The 22,450-nt window shown below is 39.1% G+C and overlaps 2 protein-coding genes across 2 annotated transcripts in view; both read left to right on the top strand.

Moving 5' to 3' along the window:
- The window catches only part of LOC147355170 (uncharacterized), a 48,637-nt gene extending 30,354 nt beyond the window's left edge, over positions 1-18,283 (top strand). The window contains exons 2-3 of the mRNA XM_086349366.1: positions 14,426-14,568; positions 17,423-18,283. Of these exons, the coding sequence (XP_086205492.1) occupies positions 14,426-14,568; positions 17,423-17,882 (603 nt within the window). The 3' untranslated portion in view covers positions 17,883-18,283. The remainder of the gene's footprint in view (positions 1-14,425; positions 14,569-17,422) is intronic.
- On the top strand, positions 14,568-17,812 carry LOC147355171 (endogenous retrovirus group K member 7 Gag polyprotein-like). Its single transcript, XM_086345921.1, has one exon. The coding sequence runs from the start codon at positions 14,640-14,642 to the stop codon at positions 16,170-16,172; it is 1,533 nt and encodes a 510-aa protein (XP_086202047.1). The 5' UTR covers positions 14,568-14,639; the 3' UTR covers positions 16,173-17,812.
- Positions 18,284-22,450: the final 4,167 nt, after the last annotated feature.

The following is a 22,450-nucleotide window of genomic DNA, read 5'->3' as shown; positions in this document are numbered from 1 at the left end:
TGATTACATTCAGGGATTAAAACAAGAATGTGTGGTGTGTGAAGTGTTTGGTATTTAAACCAAAAGCTGATGAAGATCAACATCAAAAGAAAATTTAAATTAATTACTATGGATTATGTTTGCAGAATCCAGAGTAAGAGAATAAGGAAATGCAACTGAGAGAAAAAAATGACCAAAACATTGGCCTGCACTCCATTTAAAGTTTATACTTCATTTTTTCACTAATCTTACAGTTACTACCTTCTTAAACCACCAAGTGAAAAGTAAAATTTATACTACTTTTCACTATGTGGGTATACATATGTATTAAGTATGAATACACATGAATGCAAAGGAAAATAATTAGGAAAAAGAAAGAAAATAAATCCAGATTTTATTCCATTCACTCTTACTTACAATGTTTTGGGAAATGTAGTTTCATTCAAAGAATCTCCCTCATTTCTTCAAGGAAGGACCTGCAGTAAAGAAGAGGATTCAGTGATAACCAACCTGGGCACTTTTGTTATTTCTCCTTCATTTTTTCACATAAGGTTATTACTCTCAAAACTCTCTGCCTTTTGGCTGCTGTTGCTGTCATTGTTCTTTCTCTCCTAGAAAGGTCATTTCTAAGAATCACCTATTTTTCTGCTCTCCAACCTACTATTTTATTTATCTCTCAAGAGAATCAGAGGAATTCCGTCACAACAGGAAACACTTAGGATTCTAGGCCTCACACACACTCCTCTCCAGGCTGAAGATGGGATTTCCTTGAATTTTATCCTGGGATTGTCAACAATTTCTGAACCCTGAATCTGCCTTCTCAGAAGTAGCCACTTACCTTCTACTTGCCAAGAGAAAATGATCCACAAATCGTGCCTACTTATACGAAGGTTTCCAGATCAAATACAGGTTTTCATTAAACATGAATTTTAGATAAACAATGAGTACTTTCACAGTATAGCTACATTCCATGCAATATCTGAAATTTATCTGTAATTCAAATTTAATTGGGAAGCCAATTAAATTTGTATTTGGTAAATCTAGCAATTATGACTAGGAGCTCTCCCTCCTTTTGAGAGATTCTATTTCATTTTCTCCTCTAGGCTTTTCTCACTCTTGAGGGACAATTCAGCATTATGTTCCTTATTGTTTTATATTCCTTTTAAGGGATTTTCTATGCCAGATACAAAAGTATGTTCATGACTATATATGAGCATTCATGCATAGTCAGGAAAGTTTAATGTTGATAAACACAATGCTGCTGCTAAGTCGCTTCAGTCGTGTCCGACTCTGGGCGACCCCACAGACGGCAGCCCACAAGGCTCCTCTGTCCCTGGGATTCTCCAGGCAAGAATACTGGAGTGGGTTGCCATTTCCTTCTTCAACACATGCATGCTTGCATGCTAAGTCACTTCAGTCGTGTTCAACTCTGTGTAACCCTATGGACAGCAGCCCACCAGGCTCCTCTGTCCACGGGATTCTCCATGCAAGAATACTGGAGTGGGCTGCCATCTCCTTCTCCTGATAACCACAATAACACAAGGATAAAGTATAAGTCTATTGCCAAGCCTCCCTCAAGGATTTTGATAATTTTCCACGTCATCCAACAGAAATCCAAAATGGTCCTTTATTCTCTAATTTGTGCCAACATGACTCAAGGTGGTTTTGAGAAAGCCTATTTTGGTAACGCTTACTGTGTAATCTGACCTGGTAGCCAGATCCAAACATACAGTTGCCAACTAGTAAATAGAAATTGTCCAGATTTTGACTTGGCATAGAAAAGTCCCAAACTAAATACTCTGTTATAACATTTGACCTATCTAAAACTGTACACATTGTTTGTGTCAACACTTTAAGTATAGGAAAGAAGAGAAGCCAATAATTTCTGTCTCTCTCCATCTTTATTTTTCCCTTATGCTTTCTCCATTTGCACTGAAGCTAAAAGAACAGTGAAATTCAGAAAGAAAATTCTATGCACATATACACACACATTTTGACTTTTAACACATTTCGACTTTTAAGATAAAGAATATACACATATATATGTTAGAAAGTACACATTAAAATGCCAGTTCATCCAAAATAATTGGTAGATCGTGGATTCTACTAGTGAATGTATGGGTCAAAGTTATTTCCTAAAAAACAAATTCTTTTTCTCAGTTACCCTGATGACATATCCTGAAAGCCAGAAGCCCAAATAGCTTAGATTAGATATAATGCTTGCTTTTTCCTTCTTCTACAAACCCTAGATACTTCAAGAGGATGATTCCTGTGGTGTAGTTGCTTCCATAGCTAGGCTTACAATGGCCAGAATTGTAGGGATGTTATTCATGAAAGAAAGGAATGGTGAGCTTCTATTTTCTCCTAAAGTAAAATACCTAAGCACCTAATATGTACAGAGGATGCTCTTGTGTCCCAGAGTGTCCCAGAGAGGGAGGTCCTTTAAGACTTTGGGATGTTCATTTTATGAGATTTAATCTATTTTTTATGGCAGTAATGACTAAGAGAATACTATCCATATATACAAAGAATATAAATATCAGGCCACAAACTCAAGCATGTGAGAAATAATCAACACTTTTATAAAGCAACTTAAGTTACATTCAAGCTGTCATCCCCATGAGCCAGTGGGAAACTTATGGTCCATAACAAAATTTAAAGATTCTCTAGGGAGCACTAAGGGGTTGGAAAGCTGAGGTTAACTACAGTATCTCTTCAGCAAAACTAGCAAACAAATTAGCACCAAGATGCTTAGTGATCCTCTCAGCCTGGTCTTTCCATGTCTATCAACAGTCTGATGATTTCTACCATGCTTGGAAAGTTCTTGCAAGGTTTCCTATGGCCTTGCCAACCTAGATGCCCCATGAAGCCTCTGGTTTCTAAGATCTAGCCATATGCTGCCAAAAAATCAGGGCAGGTCTACTGTGTTCTTGGGGCCACATATTTTCCCTCTCTCCTCCTCTAAGAAAATATTAAAGATAGATCAGAGGGAATTCATTTCTGTCTCATGATTCTTTAAGATAATTATTTCATAATCAGTAACTGCCATTCATTTAAGCCCTTTACATGTTCAGACTGGACAGTTTGCCCTGCCACAGGCCTCCCTGAGTTAGGTATTACACATCCATCCGCTGCTTACAGGAAATGTGGAGTAATGGGATGAGGAGAGGGGAAATGCAGAGGGAAAAACTCACAGAATAATAACTGAAAATATCAAGAACCAGATGTCTAAGTTCAAGCTCAACTAAGAGATCCTTGTTTTAAAAGACAGAAGAGAAGCCATTAGTGGTCTAAACTCAAAACTTTCATTTCTATGTCATTTTAAGATGTTTGACCTCAAAACACTTCACTGCAGAGAACATTTTTGAAGAGTCATTGGTTGACCAAAAGATAAGTTTGGAGAACATACAAGAATAGGATTTCTATGTTATTTTCATAAGGTGATAACATTAAAACATAAAATAAAACATATAAAAATACAGTGGGACATAATACATCAAAATTAAATGTAGAACTGACTGCTATTGTAGGTACTGGCACGTAGAATGGGCATTTTATTTTCTCTTAAGAATGGAAACAATGGTCAATATGAAAGAAGTATCTCATTCTTTAAATTCTGACAGATTTACAAACCAGAATTCCAGAAAAATATCCACTTCTGTTTCACTGACTATACTAAAGCCTTTGATTGTGTGGATCATAAAAAACTGGAAAACTCTTAAAGAGATGGGAATACCAGACTATCATACCTGTCTCCTAAGAAACCTGTATGCGGGTCAAGAAGCAACAGTTAGAACCTTATATACAAGGAACAACTGGCTGATTCAAAATTGAGAAAGCGGTATGACAAGGCTGTATGTTGTCACCCTGTTTATTTAACTTATATGCAGAGCACATTATGCAAAATGCTAGGCTGAATGAGTTACAAGCTGGAATCAAGGCTGCCAAGAGAAATATCAACAACCTCAGATATGCAGATTATACCACCCTAATGGTAGAAAGTGAAGAGGAATTAAAGAGCTTCTTGATGGAAGTGAAAGAGGAGATTTAAAAAGCTGGCTTAAAACTCAATATTAAAAAAACTAAGAATCATGGCATCCAGTCCCATCACTTCATGGTGAATAGAAGGGTTTAAAGTGGTGGCTCAGACAGTAAAGCATCTGCCTGCAATGTGGGAGACCTGGGTTCGATCCCTGGGTCGGGAAGATCCTCTGGAGAAGGAAATGGCAACCAACTCCAGTATTCTTGCCTGGAAAATCTCATGGATGGAGGGGTCACAAAGAGTCAGACGCGACTGACCGACTTCACTTCACTTCAAGCGGAAGCAGTGACAGATTTTATTTTTTAGGCTCCAAAATCACTGTGGACTGTGGCTGCACCCATGAAATTAGAAGACAATTGCTTCTTGGCAGGAAAGTTATGACAAACCTAGACAGTATATTAAAAAGCAAAGATATCACTCTGTTGACAAAGGTCCATATATTCAAGGCTGTAGTCTTTGCAGTAGTCATGTATGGATGTGAGAGTTGGACCATAAAGAAGACAGAGGGCTGAAGAATTGATGCCTTCAAACTGTGGTGCTGTAGAAGACTCTTGAAATTCCCTTGGACAGAAAGGAGATCAAACCAATCAATTCTAAGGGAAATCTACTGTGAATATTCATTGGAAGGACTGATGCTGAAGGTGAAACTCCAATACTTTGGTGACCTGATGCAAAGAGCCAACTCACTGAAGAGACCCTGATGTTGGGAAAGACTGAAAGCAGAAGGAGAAGAGGGTGACAGAAGATGAGATGGTTGGATGGCATCACCAATTCAGTGGACATGAACTTGGGCAAACTCCAGGAGATGGTGAGAGACAGGGAGGCCTGGTGTGCTGCAGTCCATGGAGTTACAAAGAGTTAGACATGGCTTGGCAACTGAACACACACACGCATGCACACACACACACACACACACACACACACACAGATTTACAAACCAATAAACATCACATGGATGATCTTTTCAGTACACGCACTCTGCTGAATTTTTATTCCAAGAGGTAAAGCTCTTTTGAATCTAATAACAAAGCAGATCAAGTTTGGGCAGGATAAAGTTGTAGATTTTTGAAGTGTGGTTTTACACTTACATGAAAACAGAGAAGAGGACCCCACTTTACAAATAGCTTTAGTTTGGCTACCCATGACCAGAATTTTCCAAAGAGTAGTTCCAGGAGACACACTTGCAGAGGGAGAAATGTGGCCAAGTAGCCCTGTGCAGGTGGACAGCAGGCTCAGAGAAGGCTTCCAACTAGCCCTGAAGGACAACCTAGTGCAATATACCAACCCAGAGACCACATTCTCAGACCACCTAGCAAAGGGAACATTTCAAAGGCAAACTCCCCTGAGATACGTTGCTGAAATTAACAACAACCTGTTTTTGCCTAAGCTTCAGACACACCAGAAAACAAAAGGATGAGATTAAATTCCATATAACGGGTAGGAAGAAAAAAAAATGACAAAGAAGGAACTCAAAAGAATGAAGAATAAAAAAAAGAAACATTTCATGAACCTCATTTAGGATAAAGAGGGAGCCCAAGAGAAGAAGGATAGAGCTGTATAGAAAGAACTGTTTCAGTCTCAACAATGCAGCCCTGGCAGCAGAAAGCTCAAAATGACCTCATGGGCCTCTCAGATTACTCTATGATTCAAAAGTCATGTATGCCTGGTGTGTGTCCACCAAGGCTGGAGGACACGTGATGGGACAATCCAGCAAGGCATTGCCTCGTACCACATGTGAGTAAGGCAGAGAATGCTTGAAGATAATGAATGTCTATTTTTTAAATGTGAGATTTACTGGACTTCTAATCTTACTTTGGAAGTCTGCTTCTTTATTCATACCAGCATGTTTATTTTAACTTTTGGTATATTCTAGAAAAATGATAACATTCCAAAGAAATACAGAAAGAAAAGGCTAAGTCAGAAGAGTTTCTGTTCATTTGCTGAAGCTTCTAGAGAGGGAAATGGGCACAGAGTTAGTGATTAATGTGGGCAAATAACACCTGATTGGCATAAAGTGGGTTTTTTTTTCCCCCGAATAATGTCAAGACGCTTTTTGTACTGTACAACTCCACAGGGCAATCTGACATTTTCTTAGCGGCCTGCAGGTTAACTGACTTTCTCCTTAGTCACAGGAAAGTAGGATCAAGTAGGTGCTATGCTCAGCCTTTCTGTATAACCAACCCTCTACACACCTATAGTGGCATTCTACCACTCTTCCTGGATCCGGCTTTATCTCCCTCCAAACCTTTCTTCACATTGCAACCAGAGTGTTCTTTCAAAAATGCAAACCTAATAAATGCCAAAGGCATGATCATGAAAAGGATAATTGATAAGCGGGACTTTATTAAAATTTAAAACTCTGTTCTGCAAAAAAGATATTGCTGGAAAAAAAAGAGAGAGAGAAGACAAGACACAGACTGGGAAAAAATATTTTGCAAAAGACACTTGATAAAGACTATTATCCTAAATAACTCTTACCTCAAAAGGGACTCTTAAAACTCAACAAAAATAAAAAAACCTGACCTAAACACAGAAAAAAATTCTGAAAAGGACCTCACCAAAGAAGATAGATGGAAAATAAGCATATAAAAAGATGTTCAACAGCATCTGGCATAAGGGAAAAGCAAACTAAAACAACAATGAGATACCACCACACCACTACTAGGATGACCAAAACCCATAGCCAGGACAACACCAAATGCTGGGGAGGATGTGAAGTAAGAACACTCATTCACTGCTAGTGAGAATACAGAATTGTACAAACACTTCAGTTTCTTATGAAACTAAACATCTTAGCATATAATCCAGCTCCTTGGTACTCCTCCAAAGAAGTTGAAAATGGGTCCACACAAAAACCTACACATGGATGGTCATAGCAGCTTTAGTCATAACTGCCCAAACTTGGAAGCAATCAAGATGTCTTTCAGGTGAATGGATAAGTAAACTGCGGTATATTCAGACATTGGAATATTCTTGCGTTTTAAAAAGAAATGAGCTATCAAGCCACGGGAAGACATGAGAAAACTTTAAATGCATATCAACAAAAGAAAGAGAACAATCTGAAAATTGCATGAATACTATATGAATACTATATATTCTATATGAATACAACTACATGACATTCTGGAAAAGGCAAAACTATACATATAGTAAAAATATCAGTAGCTTTCAGGGCTAGAGGTGGGGAAAAGAAGAACAGGTAGAATGGAGAGAATTTTTAGGGCAGTAAAAACACTCTGTAGGACACCATAATATTGAATACATGTCATTAGAGAAAGAAAGTGAAAGTGAAAATCCCTCAGTCATGTCTGACTCTTTGCAACCCCATGGACTACACAGTCCATGGAATTCTCCAGGCCAGAATACTAGAGTGGGTAGCCTTTCCCTTATCCAGGGGATCTTTCCAACCCAGGGATTGAACCCAGATATCCCACATTGCAGGTAGATTCTTTACTAGCTGAGACACAAAGGAAGCCCATGTCATTATATGTTAGTCCAAACCCATAGAATGCACAACACCTAGAGTGAATCTCGATGTGAACTATGGACTTAGGTTGGTTATAATTTGTTAATGGACTAGTGTTCACCTCCCTATCATCATTCATGATCCTCCCATACCTTGGAGCTTTATGGACTGTTCAAGGTTAACTTGACCCTTCACTTCTCTTCCAAGCTTTCACTACACTCTTCTCTGAATTTTTACAGCATGTTTGCTTAATTTGACACAGTATTACATTAGGGTTTTGCAATAACATTTATTATTATAACTTCTTATCTTGATTGGAAACTACTTAGAGAGAGTCCATGAAGCCTCATGCTTCTGTAACCCAACCACTGCCAGCACAATGCTGAGTAGCCCATGACTGATTGATTTTACAAGAAATCTTTCCAGAGGTGATTCAGCTCTTATCATGTCACATCCCAAGGGACACAGCTTTTAAAATCACAGGCTAACCTTTCACTCTCTAAAAAATATGTTTCATTTTACTCTACACTTTCCATGTGAATTTCCCTGAGTTCAAAAGAGAGGACACATCCAGCATGCTGGACTTTCAGGGGTTTCTTGTGAGCAAAACTTTTCTGGATTTTAAGCACCATAGTATATCTTGCCTAGAGCTCAAATAATAGAAAAAAGAGAAGACACAATACTGTTAAGGAATCTGACAAAATTCTACATATGCCAGCTGTGAAAATAATGCATGTGTCTTCTAAATGGTAGATCTCTGAGCACACTCCTTGGAATGATGCTGGATTATTATGATAATATAGTTTCACAACAGGCTCAAATATATCTGAAGTGTTAATCCTATAGATTTTTTAAAATATAAAGTCACATTCCTCTAGCTCTCATCAACAATGGTAATGTAGTTTCCAAATGATTATCTCCATAAGAATTATTCTGATTGATGAGTATTTTAAATTTCCTCTTTTTTTTTTTTTTTTTTTCCTCCAACATTAAATAGGCTAACAGTTCAAAACTTCAAGTATCTGGCTGTCATTATTTGGACCTTGAGTACCACTATACTAAAGGAGATTCATGTTACTGTTACCCACTTGAATGGTGTGTGTGTAACACATACATATATATTTATACATATATATAAAAAATAACCAAGTATTTATCTACAACACACTGATTATCCAAGAAATTTCCTAGATAAGAACAAGACCACCAAGAAAATTAACAACAGCAACAGCTATTTTTGAGCACCCCAATGTTCAGACATTTTAAGTGAAAACTTTTTAATCCTCACAGATATGCAAGAAAGTAGAGATATTACTCTCCTCAATTTTACTGTCAAGAAGACAGATTCAGAGAGTTGAAATAGGAAAGAAAGGAGTCAGAATTTGAATATTCAAAAATAGTACTCTTTCTACCACAGGAAGCATGTAACTGACAGCTCTTGAAAATGCAGAAAGCTTGTAAAGGCAGAGTGGGATAAGTGAGGGCTTTACTTTCAGTCCCCAAACTTCAACATAATGTATTGATTGAACATGTCACAATATAGGTTGCAATTACATAAAGGAAGCTGAAGTTGACTTACTATAAAAATTTTTCTCTTGTTATCACAATAATAATTAACATTTTATAACAACTGTCAGAAGCTATGCAGAAACAATGTAGGATGCATTTAGCATAACAATTTGGTTTTGTTCTTCTTATTTTAAACTTGTTATTAACTGGTTATATCTGATCTTCCCTGTGGGAAGACTCAACGTCTCCACCCTATGGGAAGAAAACGTCTCCACCCTACTGACCTTCAGAGTAGCTATGTTATTTCCTATGGCAATGAAATCTGACCAGAATCATCATTTCTTGCTTTTTTGGCTGCAAGCTTTGAGAATCATCATATGCTTTGTCGTCCTCACTTTCCTCTTTAGCCATGACAACACCAGTGTTCTTGGCTGTAGCTGCCCCATTAGCCTGGGTCCTGAGTTAGTCACAACCAACCCTCAGTGGACACACTGCATGAGCCACACACAAACCTCTGTGGTTATAAGTCACTGAGACATTGTGACTGTTTGTTGTCACATTATAAACTAGTCCATTTTAACAGACTGTTGTTGTTGCTGTTCAATTGCTAAGTATTGCGACCTCATGGACTGCAGCACGCCAGGCTTCCCTGTCCTTCACCATCTCCCAGAGTTTGCTAAAATTCATGTCCATAGTCAGTGATGCTATCCAAACATTTCATCCTCCATCATCCCCTTCTCCTTCTGCCCTCAATCTTTCCCAGCATCAGGGTCTTTTTCAATGAGCCAGCTCTTTGCATCAGGTGACCAAAGTATTGGAGCTTCAACATCTGTCCTTCCAATGAATATTCAAGGTTGATTTCTTTTACATACATCTTTTAACTACTCTTTCTACCAATTCCCATTGTATTTGGTCTCTGTTGCAATAATAATAGCGATCAACTCCAAAACTCAGTAGCTTGTAACAAAAAGCTCTCATTTCTTCTTCATGGGGCTGAAGGTCTCTTGAAGCTCTCTGTTCTTAGTCAGGGTATATATGGACCACACCCTCATATATCCATCATAAATGGTGGGATATGGAAAGGATAACTGCAATAAGCATCACCATTTCAAAAGGGAAAGAATGAAAGGCAATAGCAGTTACTGGTCTAGAGCTACTCGAAATCACTCCGGACAGAATGGTCTACCATGGGATAGAAAATGTCTCTCAATTAGGCCAAGTTCTGTTTCTTAGGAGAAACGTCCCAGTCCATTTTTCTCCTTGACTACTAGCTCCATTCTTTCAGATATTCTTCCTGTTCCATGGCGATATATAAAGAAAACATTGGAGAAAATGCCATCAATGGTTGATAAGTCTCTTTTTCCACCTGTTTCATGTTTGTAGAAAGCTAGAGGATCAAACCCCTTCAGGGATAACAGCCTTGTTGTGGAGAACGGTCTTGCATAACTAATGAAGCTATGAGGTATGTCATGCAGGGTCAACCAAGACAGATGGGTCATGGGTCAAGGGCAGACTTCTGAGAAAATGTGGTCCACTGGAGAAGGGATTGGCAAACCACACCAGTATTCTTGCCATGAGAACCTCATTAACATGAATAGTGTGGAAAGACAAAAGATACGACATCAGAATGAGGCCCCCAGGTCAGAAGGTGCCCTATATGTTCCTGGAAAAGACAGGATGCTAATTACTAATAACTCCAGAAGGAACAAAGAGGCTGGGACAAAACAGAAACAACACTCAGTTGTGGATGTGTCTGGCATTGAAAGTAAAGTCCAACGCTGTAAAGAACAATACTGCATAGGAACCTAGAATGTTGGGCCCATGAATCAAGGTAACTTGGATGTGATCAAGAAGCAGATGGCAAAAGTGAATGTAGACATTTTAAAAATCAGTGAACTACAATGGTTCACAAATAGCTGAGCAAAGAAGAGAAGCTAAAGGCAAAGGAGAAAAGGAAAGACAAACACATTTGAATGGAGAGTTCCAAAGAATAGCATGGATAGATAAGAAAGCCTTCCTCTGTGATCAATGAAAAGAAATAGAGGAAAACAATAAAATGGGAAAGACTAGGGATCTCTTCAAGAAAGTTAGAGATACCAAGGGAATATTTTATGCAAGATGGGCAAAATAAAGGACAGAAATGGTATGGACCTAACAGAAGCAGAAGATATTAAGAAGAGGTGACAGGAATACACAGAAGAACAATACAAAAAAGATCTTCATGACCCAGATAACCACAATGATGTGATCACTCACCTAGAGCCAGACATCCTGGACTGTGAAGTGGATCTTAGGAAGCATCAGTAGGAACATAGGTAGAGGAGGTGAAGGAATTCCAGTTGAGCTATTTCAAATCCTGAAAGATGATGGTGTTAAGGTGCTTCACTCAATATGACAGCAAATTTGGAAAACTCATCAGTGGCCACAGGACTGGAAAAGGTCAGTTTTCATTCCAGTCCCAAAGAAAGGCAATGCCAGAGAATGTTCAAACTACTGCACAATTATACTCATCTCACATGCTAGCAAAGTAATGCTCAAAATTCTCCAAGGCAGGTTTCAACAGTATGTGAACCATGAACTTCCAGATGTTTAAGCTGGATTTAGAAAAGGCAGAGAAACCAGAGATCAAATTGCCAACATCCGATGGATCATCAAAAAAGCACAGGAGTTCCCTAAAAACGTCTACTTCTGCTTTCTAGACTAGGCCAAAGCCTTTAACTGTGTGGGTCACAATAAATTGTAGAATTCTTAATGAGATGAGAATACCAGACCACCTGACCTACCTCTTGAGAAATCTATATGCAGGTAAAGAAGCAACAGTTAGACCTGGACATGGAACAACAGAGTGCTTCCAAAATGGGAAAGGAGTACACCAAGGCTGTATATCATCACCCTGCTTATTTAACTTATATGCAGATTACATCATACAAAATGCCAAGCTGGTTGAAGCACAAGCTGGAATCAAGATTGCTGGGAGAAATATCAATAACCTCAGATACGCAGATGACACTACTCTTATGGCAGAAAGCAAAGAACTAAAGAGCCTCTTGATGAAAGTGAAAGAGGAGAGTGAAAAAGTTGACTTAAAACTCAACATTCAGAAAACTAAGATCATGGCATCCGATCCCATCACTTCATGGCAAATAGATGGGGAAACAATGGAAACCATGAGAGACTTCATTTTGGGGAGCCCCAAAGTCACTGTAGTTGATGACTGCAGCCATGAAATTAAAAGATGCTTCCTCCTTGGAAGAAAAGCTATGACCAACCTAGACAGCATATTAAAAAGCAGAGACATTACTTTGCCAACAAAGGTCCGTCTAGTCAAAGTTATAGTTTTTCCAGTAGTCATGTATGGGTGTGAGAGTTGGACAATAAAGAAAGCTGAGCGCTGAAGAATTGATGCTTTTGAACTGTGGTGTTGGAGAAGACTCTTGAGAGTCCCTTGGACTGCAAGGAGATCCACAAGTCCACCCTAAGTGAAACCAGTCCTGAATATTCATTGGAAGGACTGATGCTGAAGTTGAAACGCCAATACGTTGGCCACATGAAAATTGGAGATATCAACATTTCATGCAAGGATAGGCACAATAATGGAGAGAAATGGTAAGCACCTAACGGAGGCAGAGGAGATTAAGAAGAGGTGGCAATAATACACAGAAGAACTATAAAAAAAAATGTCTTAATGACTGGAATAACCACAATGGCGTGGTCAGTCATAAGAGCCAGACATCCTGGAGCATGAAGTCAAGTCCGCTTTAGGAAGCATTACTATAAACAAAGCTAGTGAAGGTGACAGAATTCCAGCTGAACTATTTCAAATCCTAAAATATGATGCTGTTAAAGTGCTGCACTCAATACATCAGAACATTTGGAAAACTCAGCAGTGGCCACAAGACTGGAAAAAGTGAGTTTTCATCCTATTCAAAGAAGGGCAATACCAAAGAAAGTTCAAACTACTGGACAATTGTACTCATTTTGCAGGATAGTAAGATTACACTCAAAAATCCTTCAAGCCAGGCTTCAACAGTACATGAACTGAGAATTTCCAGATGTGCAAGCCAGGTTTAAAAAATGCAGAGGAACCATAGTTCAAATTGCCAACATTCATTAGACCATAGAGAAAGCAAGCAAATTTCAGAAAAATATCTAATTCTGCTTAACTGACTGTGCTAAAGCCTTTGACTGTGTGGATCACAACAAACTGTGGAAACTTCTTACAGAGATGTGAATACCAGACCACCTTACCTGTCTCCTGAGAAACCTACATGTGGGTCAATAAGAAATTGTCAGAATCAGACATGAAACAAACTGGTTCAAAATTGGGAAAGGAATAGGACAAAGCTGTTTATTGTCACCCTGTTCATTTAATGTACATGCAGAGTACATCATGCAAAATGCCGGGCTGGATGAATCACAAGCTAGATCAAGATTGCTGGGAAAAATATTAACAACCTCAGAGATACAGATGATACCACTGTAATGGCAGAAGGCAAAGAGGAACTAAGGAGCCTCTTGATGAAGGTGAAAGAGTGAAAAAGCTGGCTTAAAACTCAGCACTCAAAAAACTAAGATCATAGAAAATGGTCCCATTACTTCATGGCAAATAGAAAGCAAAAAGCGGAAACAGTAACAGATTTTACTTTCTTGGGCTCCAAAATCACTGCAGATGGTGACTGTAGTCGTGAAATTAATTGACCTGCTTCTTGGAAGTAAAACTATGACAAACCAAGACAACATATTAAAAAGCAAAGGCATCACTTTGCAGGTAAAGATCTGTATAGTCAAGGCTATGGTTTTCCCAGTAGTCATGTACAGATGTGAGAGCTGGACCTCAAAGAACGTTGTTCACTGAAGAATTGATGCTTTTGAACTGTGTTGCTGGAGAATCCCCTGCACAGAAAGATCAAACCAGTCAATCCTAAAGGAAATTAATATCCATTGAGTATTCATTGGAAGGACTGATGCTGAAGCTGAAGTTCCAATACTTCGGCCACCTGATGTGAACAGTCAACTCACTGGAAAAGACCCTGATGCGGGGAGCTGCCCGTGAGAACGGGGTCCTTTGTCCGAAGGACACAGCTCTGGGAGCTGCCTCAGTCCTTGAGGGTTTGCTTGCAAACATAGCTCTCTGTCCCGCCACCCCAGAGATTAGGCGCTTATTTACTGCAGGCACCTGGAGTTCTGTGCAAACTTCTCACGCACAGAAAAATGTTATCTGGTGTAAGAAATAATAACAGGGAGCCATTCCCATGCTCTCAAGATTTCTTGTGACTGTTTGTAAGATGTATAGGCTAACCAAGAAAAAATGTCAACTGTTTTGTCTCTCTCACGCTTTTCTGTATAAATATGAGATGTTGAATAAAGTTGGTGTCAGACTGCGTCCCTTCGTGGTGACGTGTCTGAACCTCTCGACCCCATCTTTGTAGTCTCTTGCTTTAGTTTCTTTCTTAGCCCCGCCGTGCACGTTCTCGGGACCTGATCGACTTTGCCGGCTGGCTCCGGCAGGTGGCGCCCGAACAGGGACCCGAGAATCGGAGTGCGACGACGGCCGCTGCCCGCCAAGATTGAGGTAAGTAAAGAGGAATTCCTAAGTAATTAAAAGTAAAGGGCAGGGAGGGTGATTGTCGAGAGTAATAAATCATGGGACAAGGCAATAGCCGCCAGTTATTTGTACATATGTTGAAAACTATGTTAAAAGGTAGGGGAATTCATGTAAATAAGTTACAGCTAGAAAAGTTTTTACTTTTTATTGAGGAGGTTTGTCCTTGGTTTCCAGAGGAAGGAACAGTTAGTCTGGAAACTTGGAAAAAAGTAGGAAAACAATTGCAGACATATTATTCCTTACATGGTCCCAATCGTGTTCCTGTGGATGCTTTTTCTTTGTGGACTCTCATAAGAGACTGCCTGGATCCTGAACATGAGGGACATAAAATTCAAACGGCTCTCAGGGATTCCACAGGACCCGAAGTTACAGAGCCTTCTGCCCCATCACCTGAGCCGCTTTATGCTGTGCCTGAGGGAACAGCTTATAAGGCTGGAGGGAATGATGATGTGTTAAGCTCTGATGAACAGAAAGAGTTAAATGAACAAGCGGCTCAGAACCATAGAGAGGATATGCCTTGGGAGATGATGGTTAACATGGAATCCCCCTCAGGAAAAGGGGAATTAAAGCATTCAGGGCTTACTGAAGAACAGCTGGAGAATTTAATTCAGAAGATTGTTATAGCAGTAAAAAAGGATGCACAGGGAGACTCCCACTCCAGCCAGCCTGTGCCTCCAGCATATCCTCCCTCGGTTCTTGCTGGACTCGATCCACCTCCGCCTTTCGTAGAACCGCGAGAGCTTATATCTATCCCTGCTTCTTTGCCCGGTGAAAACATAAAAATTAAAGGTGAGATATTATTATCTCCTCTTCAACAAGCAATTAAGCGAGCTAATGAAGAAGGAAAACATATTCCCGGGTTTTCAGGAATCTATCCAGTGTTTGAAAATGATCAACAGCAGAGGTATTATGAGCCGCTGCCCTTTAAGCAACTGAAAGAGTTAAAAATGGCTTGTGCACAATATGGCCCGACTGCGCCGTTTACTCAGGCTATTATAGAGGCTTTAGGAAATCAAAATCTGCCACCTAATGATTGGAAACAGGTTGCTCGAGCTTGTTTATCTGGAGGAGATTATTTACTATGGAAATCTGAGTTTGCTGAGCAATGTGGGATCACAGCCGATATCAATCGGCGACAGGGACTGAACACCACTTATGAAATGATGGTGGGAGAGGGAGAATATCGAGACACTAATAGTCAACTTAATTATTTACCTGGAGCCTACCCTCAGATTAGTGCTGCGGCTCTACAAGCATGGAAAAAGCTTCCAAATTCTGATAAAAAGACTGAAGATTTATCTAAAATTCGCCAGGGGCCAGATGAGCCATGTCAGGATTTTGTTGCCCGCCTGCTTGAGACAATTGGTAAAATGATAGGGGATGAGCAGGCGGGGATGGTGTTGACTAAACAGCTTGCTTATGAAAATGCCAATTCGGCTTGTCAAGCTGCCCTGAGACCTTACAGGAAAAAGGGAGGCTTATCCGATTATGTACGAATTTGTGCCGATATCAGCCCTTCGTACGTTCAAGGCATAACTTTGGCCACGACATTACAAGGGTTATTGCCTTAGCTGGTTTTAGTGGACGGCTTGATAATCATTATCCCTCAGATAAAATTTTGCAATTTGCTCATTATCACCAATTTCTCTTCCCAAAAATCATTGTTTCTCAGCCCCTTGCTGACGTCCTAACTGTATTTACTGATGGCTCTTCTAATGGAATAGCTAGTTTGATTATACAGGACACTACCACCACCTGGCATACTAATTATAAGTCTGCTCAAGAAGTAGAACTATTTGCCGTTTTTCAGGCTTTGTTACAAATTTCTGCTCCATTTAATTTATATTCTGACAGTCAATATATCATAAGAGCCTTAAACACTATTGAGACTGTTCCATTTATTGGTACCCTGAATTCTACTATCCAAACTCTTTTTCGTGATATACAGCATTTAATTTGCTCCAGAGTTAATAAATGCTATTTTGGTCATATTCGTGCTCACTCTGGACTTCCTGGACCTTTAGCACGAGGCAATGCTTTGGCTGATGAAGCTACACGTATGATATTTCCTTCACTGGAACAAATGGCAAAAACTTCCCACAGCTTACACCATCAAAACAGCAATAGCTTAAGACTTCAATTTGGCATTACTCGAGAAGCTGCCAGACAGATTGTTAAGCAATGTCAAACATGTCCTCAATTTTTTAGCGTCCCCCACTATGGAGTTAATCCTCGAGGATTGTTGCCAAACGATATATGGCAAATGGATGTTACCCATATTCCTGAATTTGGTAAACAAAAATTTGTTCATGTTACTATTGACACCTTCTCCGGCTTTTTACATGCCTCTCTACAATCCGGAGAAGCTAGCAAACATTGTATAGCTCATTGCATTAAATGTTTTGCTGTTATGGGAACCCCTAAAACCATAAAAACAGACAATGGTCCAGGATACACTGGAAAAAATTTTCAATTATTTTGTACGCAATTGTCTATCTCACATAAAACAGGTATCCCTTATAATCCTCAAGGTCAAGGAATTATTGAACGGGCACATCAAACTCTCAAACATCAATTGCAAAAACTAAAGAAGGGGGAATTGTATCCCAATACCCCCTCCAACTCTCTAAACCATGCTTTATTTGTTCTAAATTTTTTACAATTGGATATAAGTGGCCGTTCAGCAGCACAGCGATTTTGGAACTTTGATGCACAAACAATAAGACCTAAAGTCTTTTGGAAAGACCCACTTGTAGGAAAATGGTATGGACCAGATCCAGTACTAATCTGGGGACGAGGGCATGTTTGTGTTTTCCCACAGGATGCCGAAGCGCCGCGCTGGCTGCCGGAAAGGTTGGTACGCACGGCGGAGACAGTCTCTAGCAAATCAGATGAGGAGATTGACAATTCAAGAGCATGATGAATTACCATCTCGGCAACAACTTCAGGCATTGATGCGAGAGGCACAGAATCGTGTTGCGGTGCAGGGCGATCCGATATCGCCTTTAAGCTTCCTGATAACCTTATTAATTATCTTAAATCAGATTAACACTGCACACTCTGAAGAATATTCAAATGCTTACTGGGCTTATTTTCCCGATCCTCCCCTTCTCCAACCCGTGGACTGGGAGGGTCGGTCTATTCCCATATACACTAATAAAACTGTTTTATTTCTTGCACCTTGTTTAATTAAAAAACTGATTGATGATCTATGGATCATAAAGGCTTCCATCTATGGAAATGGTCTGCGGTTAAAGGAACATAAGCGTGTGCCTATATAAAAAGAAAGGGGGAGTTGCGGGGAGCTGCCCGTGAGAACGGGGTCCTTTGTCCGAAGGACACAGCTCTGGGAGCTGCCTCAGTCCTTGAGGGTTTGCTTGCAAACATAGCTCTCTGTCCCGCCACCCCAGAGATTAGGCGCTTATTTACTGCAGGCACCTGGAGTTCTGTGCAAACTTCTCACGCACAGAAAAATGTTATCTGGTGTAAGAAATAATAACAGGGAGCCATTCCCATGCTCTCAAGATTTCTTGTGACTGTTTGTAAGATGTATAGGCTAACCAAGAAAAAATGTCAACTGTTTTGTCTCTCTCACGCTTTTCTGTATAAATATGAGATGTTGAATAAAGTTGGTGTCAGACTGCGTCCCTTCGTGGTGACGTGTCTGAACCTCTCGACCCCATCTTTGTAGTCTCTTGCTTTAGTTTCTTTCTTAGCCCCGCCGTGCACGTTCTCGGGACCTGATCGACTTTGCCGGCTGGCTCCGGCACCCTGATGCTGGGAAAGACTGAAGGCAGGAGGAGAAGGGGATGACAAAGGATGAGATGGTTGGATGGCAAAACTGACTCAATGGACATAAGTTTGAGTAAGCTCCAAGAGTTGGCGATGTACAGGGAAGCCTGGCGTGTTGTAGTCCATGGGTCCAAAAGCATCAGACACGAGTTAGTGACTGACCACCCTCCCTGGTAGCTCAGTTGGTAAAGAATCTACCTGCAGTGCAGGAAACCTGCATTCAATACCTAGGTCGGGAAGTTCCCCTGGAAAAGAAATGGCAAACCACTCCAGTATCCTTGACTGGAAAATTCCATGGACAGAGGAGCCTGGAGAGCTTCAGTCCATGGGGTCACTGAGTCAGGCACAACAGAATAACTAATACCCACACACAACACAGAGGATCAAAAGGTCTTTTTTAAGTATTAAACTGTCACTCTCTCTTTTAATCCATGTTGATGATACTTTGTAGCTTCCTAAAAAAACTTTTTTGGTCTGTTGATATTTACATATCAGACTATACTCAACTCTATCTGGCAAAATCCTTTTTGAGATATGATTATCTCTAGACTCCACAAAGGCAGTGTGTGTGATTTCATATAGACGTGAGTGGTGTATTCAGAGGGAAGGAAACAGCTGAGGAACTGAAAAGAAGGTAACAACGTTTAAGTCATATATATCAAATAACCCAATCTCTTTTTTAAAACTAACCTGAAGCCTTATCTTTTAGCAGAAGAATGCAATCTTTTAACATGATTATAACTTTATTATTGTGATTATGACTGTATCTTTTAATGTTTTGGTCTTATTTCTTATATCTTATTTTATTTCTTTTATTAAACCATGTCTCTGGTTGCTTCTCATGTACCTTTCTTGCTATTGTAGAATTAAGTTTTCTCATTTCATTCTTTTCCTTGACTTGAGAGATACACATATGGTGATCAGTCTTCCAATATTTCTCCTTATATTTGTAACATGAATGTTCAAACATTCTATCAAGGAATAGCTCCTAAAACACTTCCTGAAAAACAGTATGTGTCAAATAAATTCTTGCTTAAGTAATTACAACTACAATTTTAACATTATACAATCAATTTATTATTATTTATCATCATTATTTCTTCTATTTCACATCTTTCTCTTACTTTTTTTTCTTTTACCTCACTTCAACAAACCCCTTTAGTACTTCTTTTAGAATGTTTCTGTGGTGAACATTCTGAGCCTTTGTAAACCTTGAAAAATTATATAAATTTCAAGTTCCTATCCCTATAAAATGTAAATTCATTTAAGGATCTACAGAATTATGGATCTAAAATAAATTAAAGATATTCTTTCAATTCCATCTAGTCTCCAATGTGGACAATGAGAAGTCTACTGTTAATCTGATTTCCATTTCTCATTAGAGTGATTCTGAATTACTCTCTGAATCTTTAGAAATATATCTTTTTCCTTAGTTTTGAACTTTTACCACAATGTATCTATTTGCATATGGCTCCTTTTTCATTCACCTAGCTCAGCATTCACAGACCAACTGAAGGCTCATGTCTATCTTGATCTCTGGAAATTTTTTTCTATCATTGCTTTATTTTTCATTCTCAGACACATCGATAACTGACATTTAAACTTCAGCTTATTTCAACTTTTCTTCCATAGATCCGTTTATTTGTTATTTTATGCTATATTTATATAGCATATAAACAATAAAATAGAGAATTATTTTTGCTTAATCTTGCAGCTCATTAATTCATGCCTGAGTTATTTAGATCTGCTATTAAATTTATTCAATTATTTTTCAATTATATTGTTTTTTTTATCACCAAGATATCTTGTTTCATGGATGAGATATGGTCTCTTATTCCATTGGGAATATTATTTACACTTATTTCAAAGCCTTTACCTGTGTGCTTCACTGGCTTTCTTTTTTCAGGTGTTATATTCATTCAGTTCATTGTCATTAATGCCTGATAACTTTCAGCTATAAGCTTATGACTGCATAGTTACTGTGGTCTTCCCACTCTGGGAAAGGACTAGGACAAACCACCTAACCAAGGAGTACTAGCAAATCATTTTACAGGAGAACAGGCTTTCTATTCTACCTGAGTATCACAAACCATCAAGGGCCAGCCCTCCTCTGACCCAAATCCTTATGCACACTATGCCAAAGAAAAAATATCAGGCTTGGAACTCTGGAGTCAGTTGTGGAGCAATTCACCAGCTTGTGTCAGTTTCACGCTTCAACTAACTGCTTTGATTTTTCTCAGAGACATCTCTGAGATCCAGTGTTCTTAAAGTGAAGAAATTACCTAGACTCCTCCTCATATATTTTGCCCTGCCCTCTTGTGTACTTGAAGGGCTATAGTTTCCTTAGTCAACTGATTTCATATGTTTGATTATAGTCATTCTCTATTTTATAATGTTACTATAGACTTATTATTTTAAAATACCTAGTTTCTCTGTTTAAGGATTTGAGATGGGAGGAAAAATAGAAGCATGTGTTCATTTTTCCATCTTGATCCAATCTCCTCTGCAGTCTCATATAGTTTACACTATTAGTATATTCATTTTATTAATTGTCTTTAACAGATTGTACTAAGATAAACTTTAGATCCACCCAGGTCAAACTAACACAAATTATGAATCAGTACAGTTTAAATGGATGAGGTTTTACTGTTGATTATTGAGGCTTTGTCTATACAACACCCAAACAAAACTGTCAACTCAAGGGAAAAACAAAATCAGTTCAGCTGATTTTAAGACACAATGCTTTGATTTCAAATAGTTGTGATGGTGCCATGTAGACACAGACAGAGTTGTATTTGACCTATGAAGTAACTGGAGCAATTAGAAATTATGTGATGTTGTTCAGATAACACAGCCAAGTAGCCATTTGGTCAAGAATAGCCTCCAGTGAGCACTTGCCCTCTGAAAATTCTTTTGGATTTCTTTTTCAGTTCATTCAATCAATTTATGGCTTTGTCAGGAGAGCCAAGAAAATGCATCATGCACCACTGTGAACTAAGAACATTCAGTTCACGTACCCTCCAGCTCCTGCCCTAACAAGCAGCAGTAACACCATAGCAGAAATTATCTCCGATCACATTAATTCTCCTTAATACATAACATGTGGCCAGGCAATGTGACCCTTCCAAAGCTGTGTTTTCTAGAACACTGTGCTTATTAAACTCCTCTCTAAGAACATACTATGAATAATCAACGACAATCTGCTTCTCATCCTCCCTTAAAAAATGTTCAAAATGTAGAATCCCATCTTAGCCAGAAACGCCTCTCCATCTTTTAAGCTATTATACAAAGAAGAGATTTAGTGATCATATCTTCAGTTTTGATGCTAAAAAGTAAGAAACTACTCGAAAAATAATGCTTCTGGCCTCACAGTGGACATTTGCACTTTCAAACCTCAGGCCAATGGCAGAATCTCAGCATGGACAGAAAGGGAATATCTTCGGAGTCAATTAGATACGTCAGAATTTTTGATGAAAAGAAGCAATTCCTTCAATAACAAGGGCTGTTCTTTTTCTTTCAAATAACAGCAGGAAAGCAATTCGTTTCACAGAGAATCTGGCCATATTGCTGTCATACCCACAAAAATCTATCATCATCCAGTATCCAAAGAAGAGTGCTTCTTCCTCCCCAAATAGTAAAATGATGTGTGGATTCCATTTACAGAGGTTTTCAAATTAGAGATGATTTCTTCAGAGGGAATATAGGAAGGATTTCGGCATGCAAGAGAGCACATTTCAGAGAAATGAGACAGATCTATACCACGTGGGAAGAGATTTTGGCACCAATAGCATCAAGCTTGCTTGCTATAGAGGGGCTTGTTGCTACCCAACAGGATAGCAAAGCCAGGGGAAAACGTCAGAATGCTGTTCCATGGACACTTTTTTAAAAATGCCCATATACTGAAACTTTAATCAAGTCTTATAGCCTAATTTTCTCATTTGTATCCCTGTGTGGCAATAAAAAACATGTGTGAACTAAACCTCTTTTTTTGTACATATCAGCAGTATGAGTTTGCCCAGACACATGCTCCGATTTGAAATTATTTTCCTTTTGTGAA

Source organism: Bos grunniens, chromosome 17, assembly GCF_055505025.1.
Source record: "Bos grunniens cultivar Pamir isolate PY7600 chromosome 17, Bosgru_T2T1.0, whole genome shotgun sequence".
NCBI lineage: Eukaryota > Metazoa > Chordata > Mammalia > Artiodactyla > Bovidae > Bos > Bos grunniens.
Note: the sequence above shows the minus strand (reverse complement) of the source record. Positions and strands in the feature narration are given on the sequence as shown.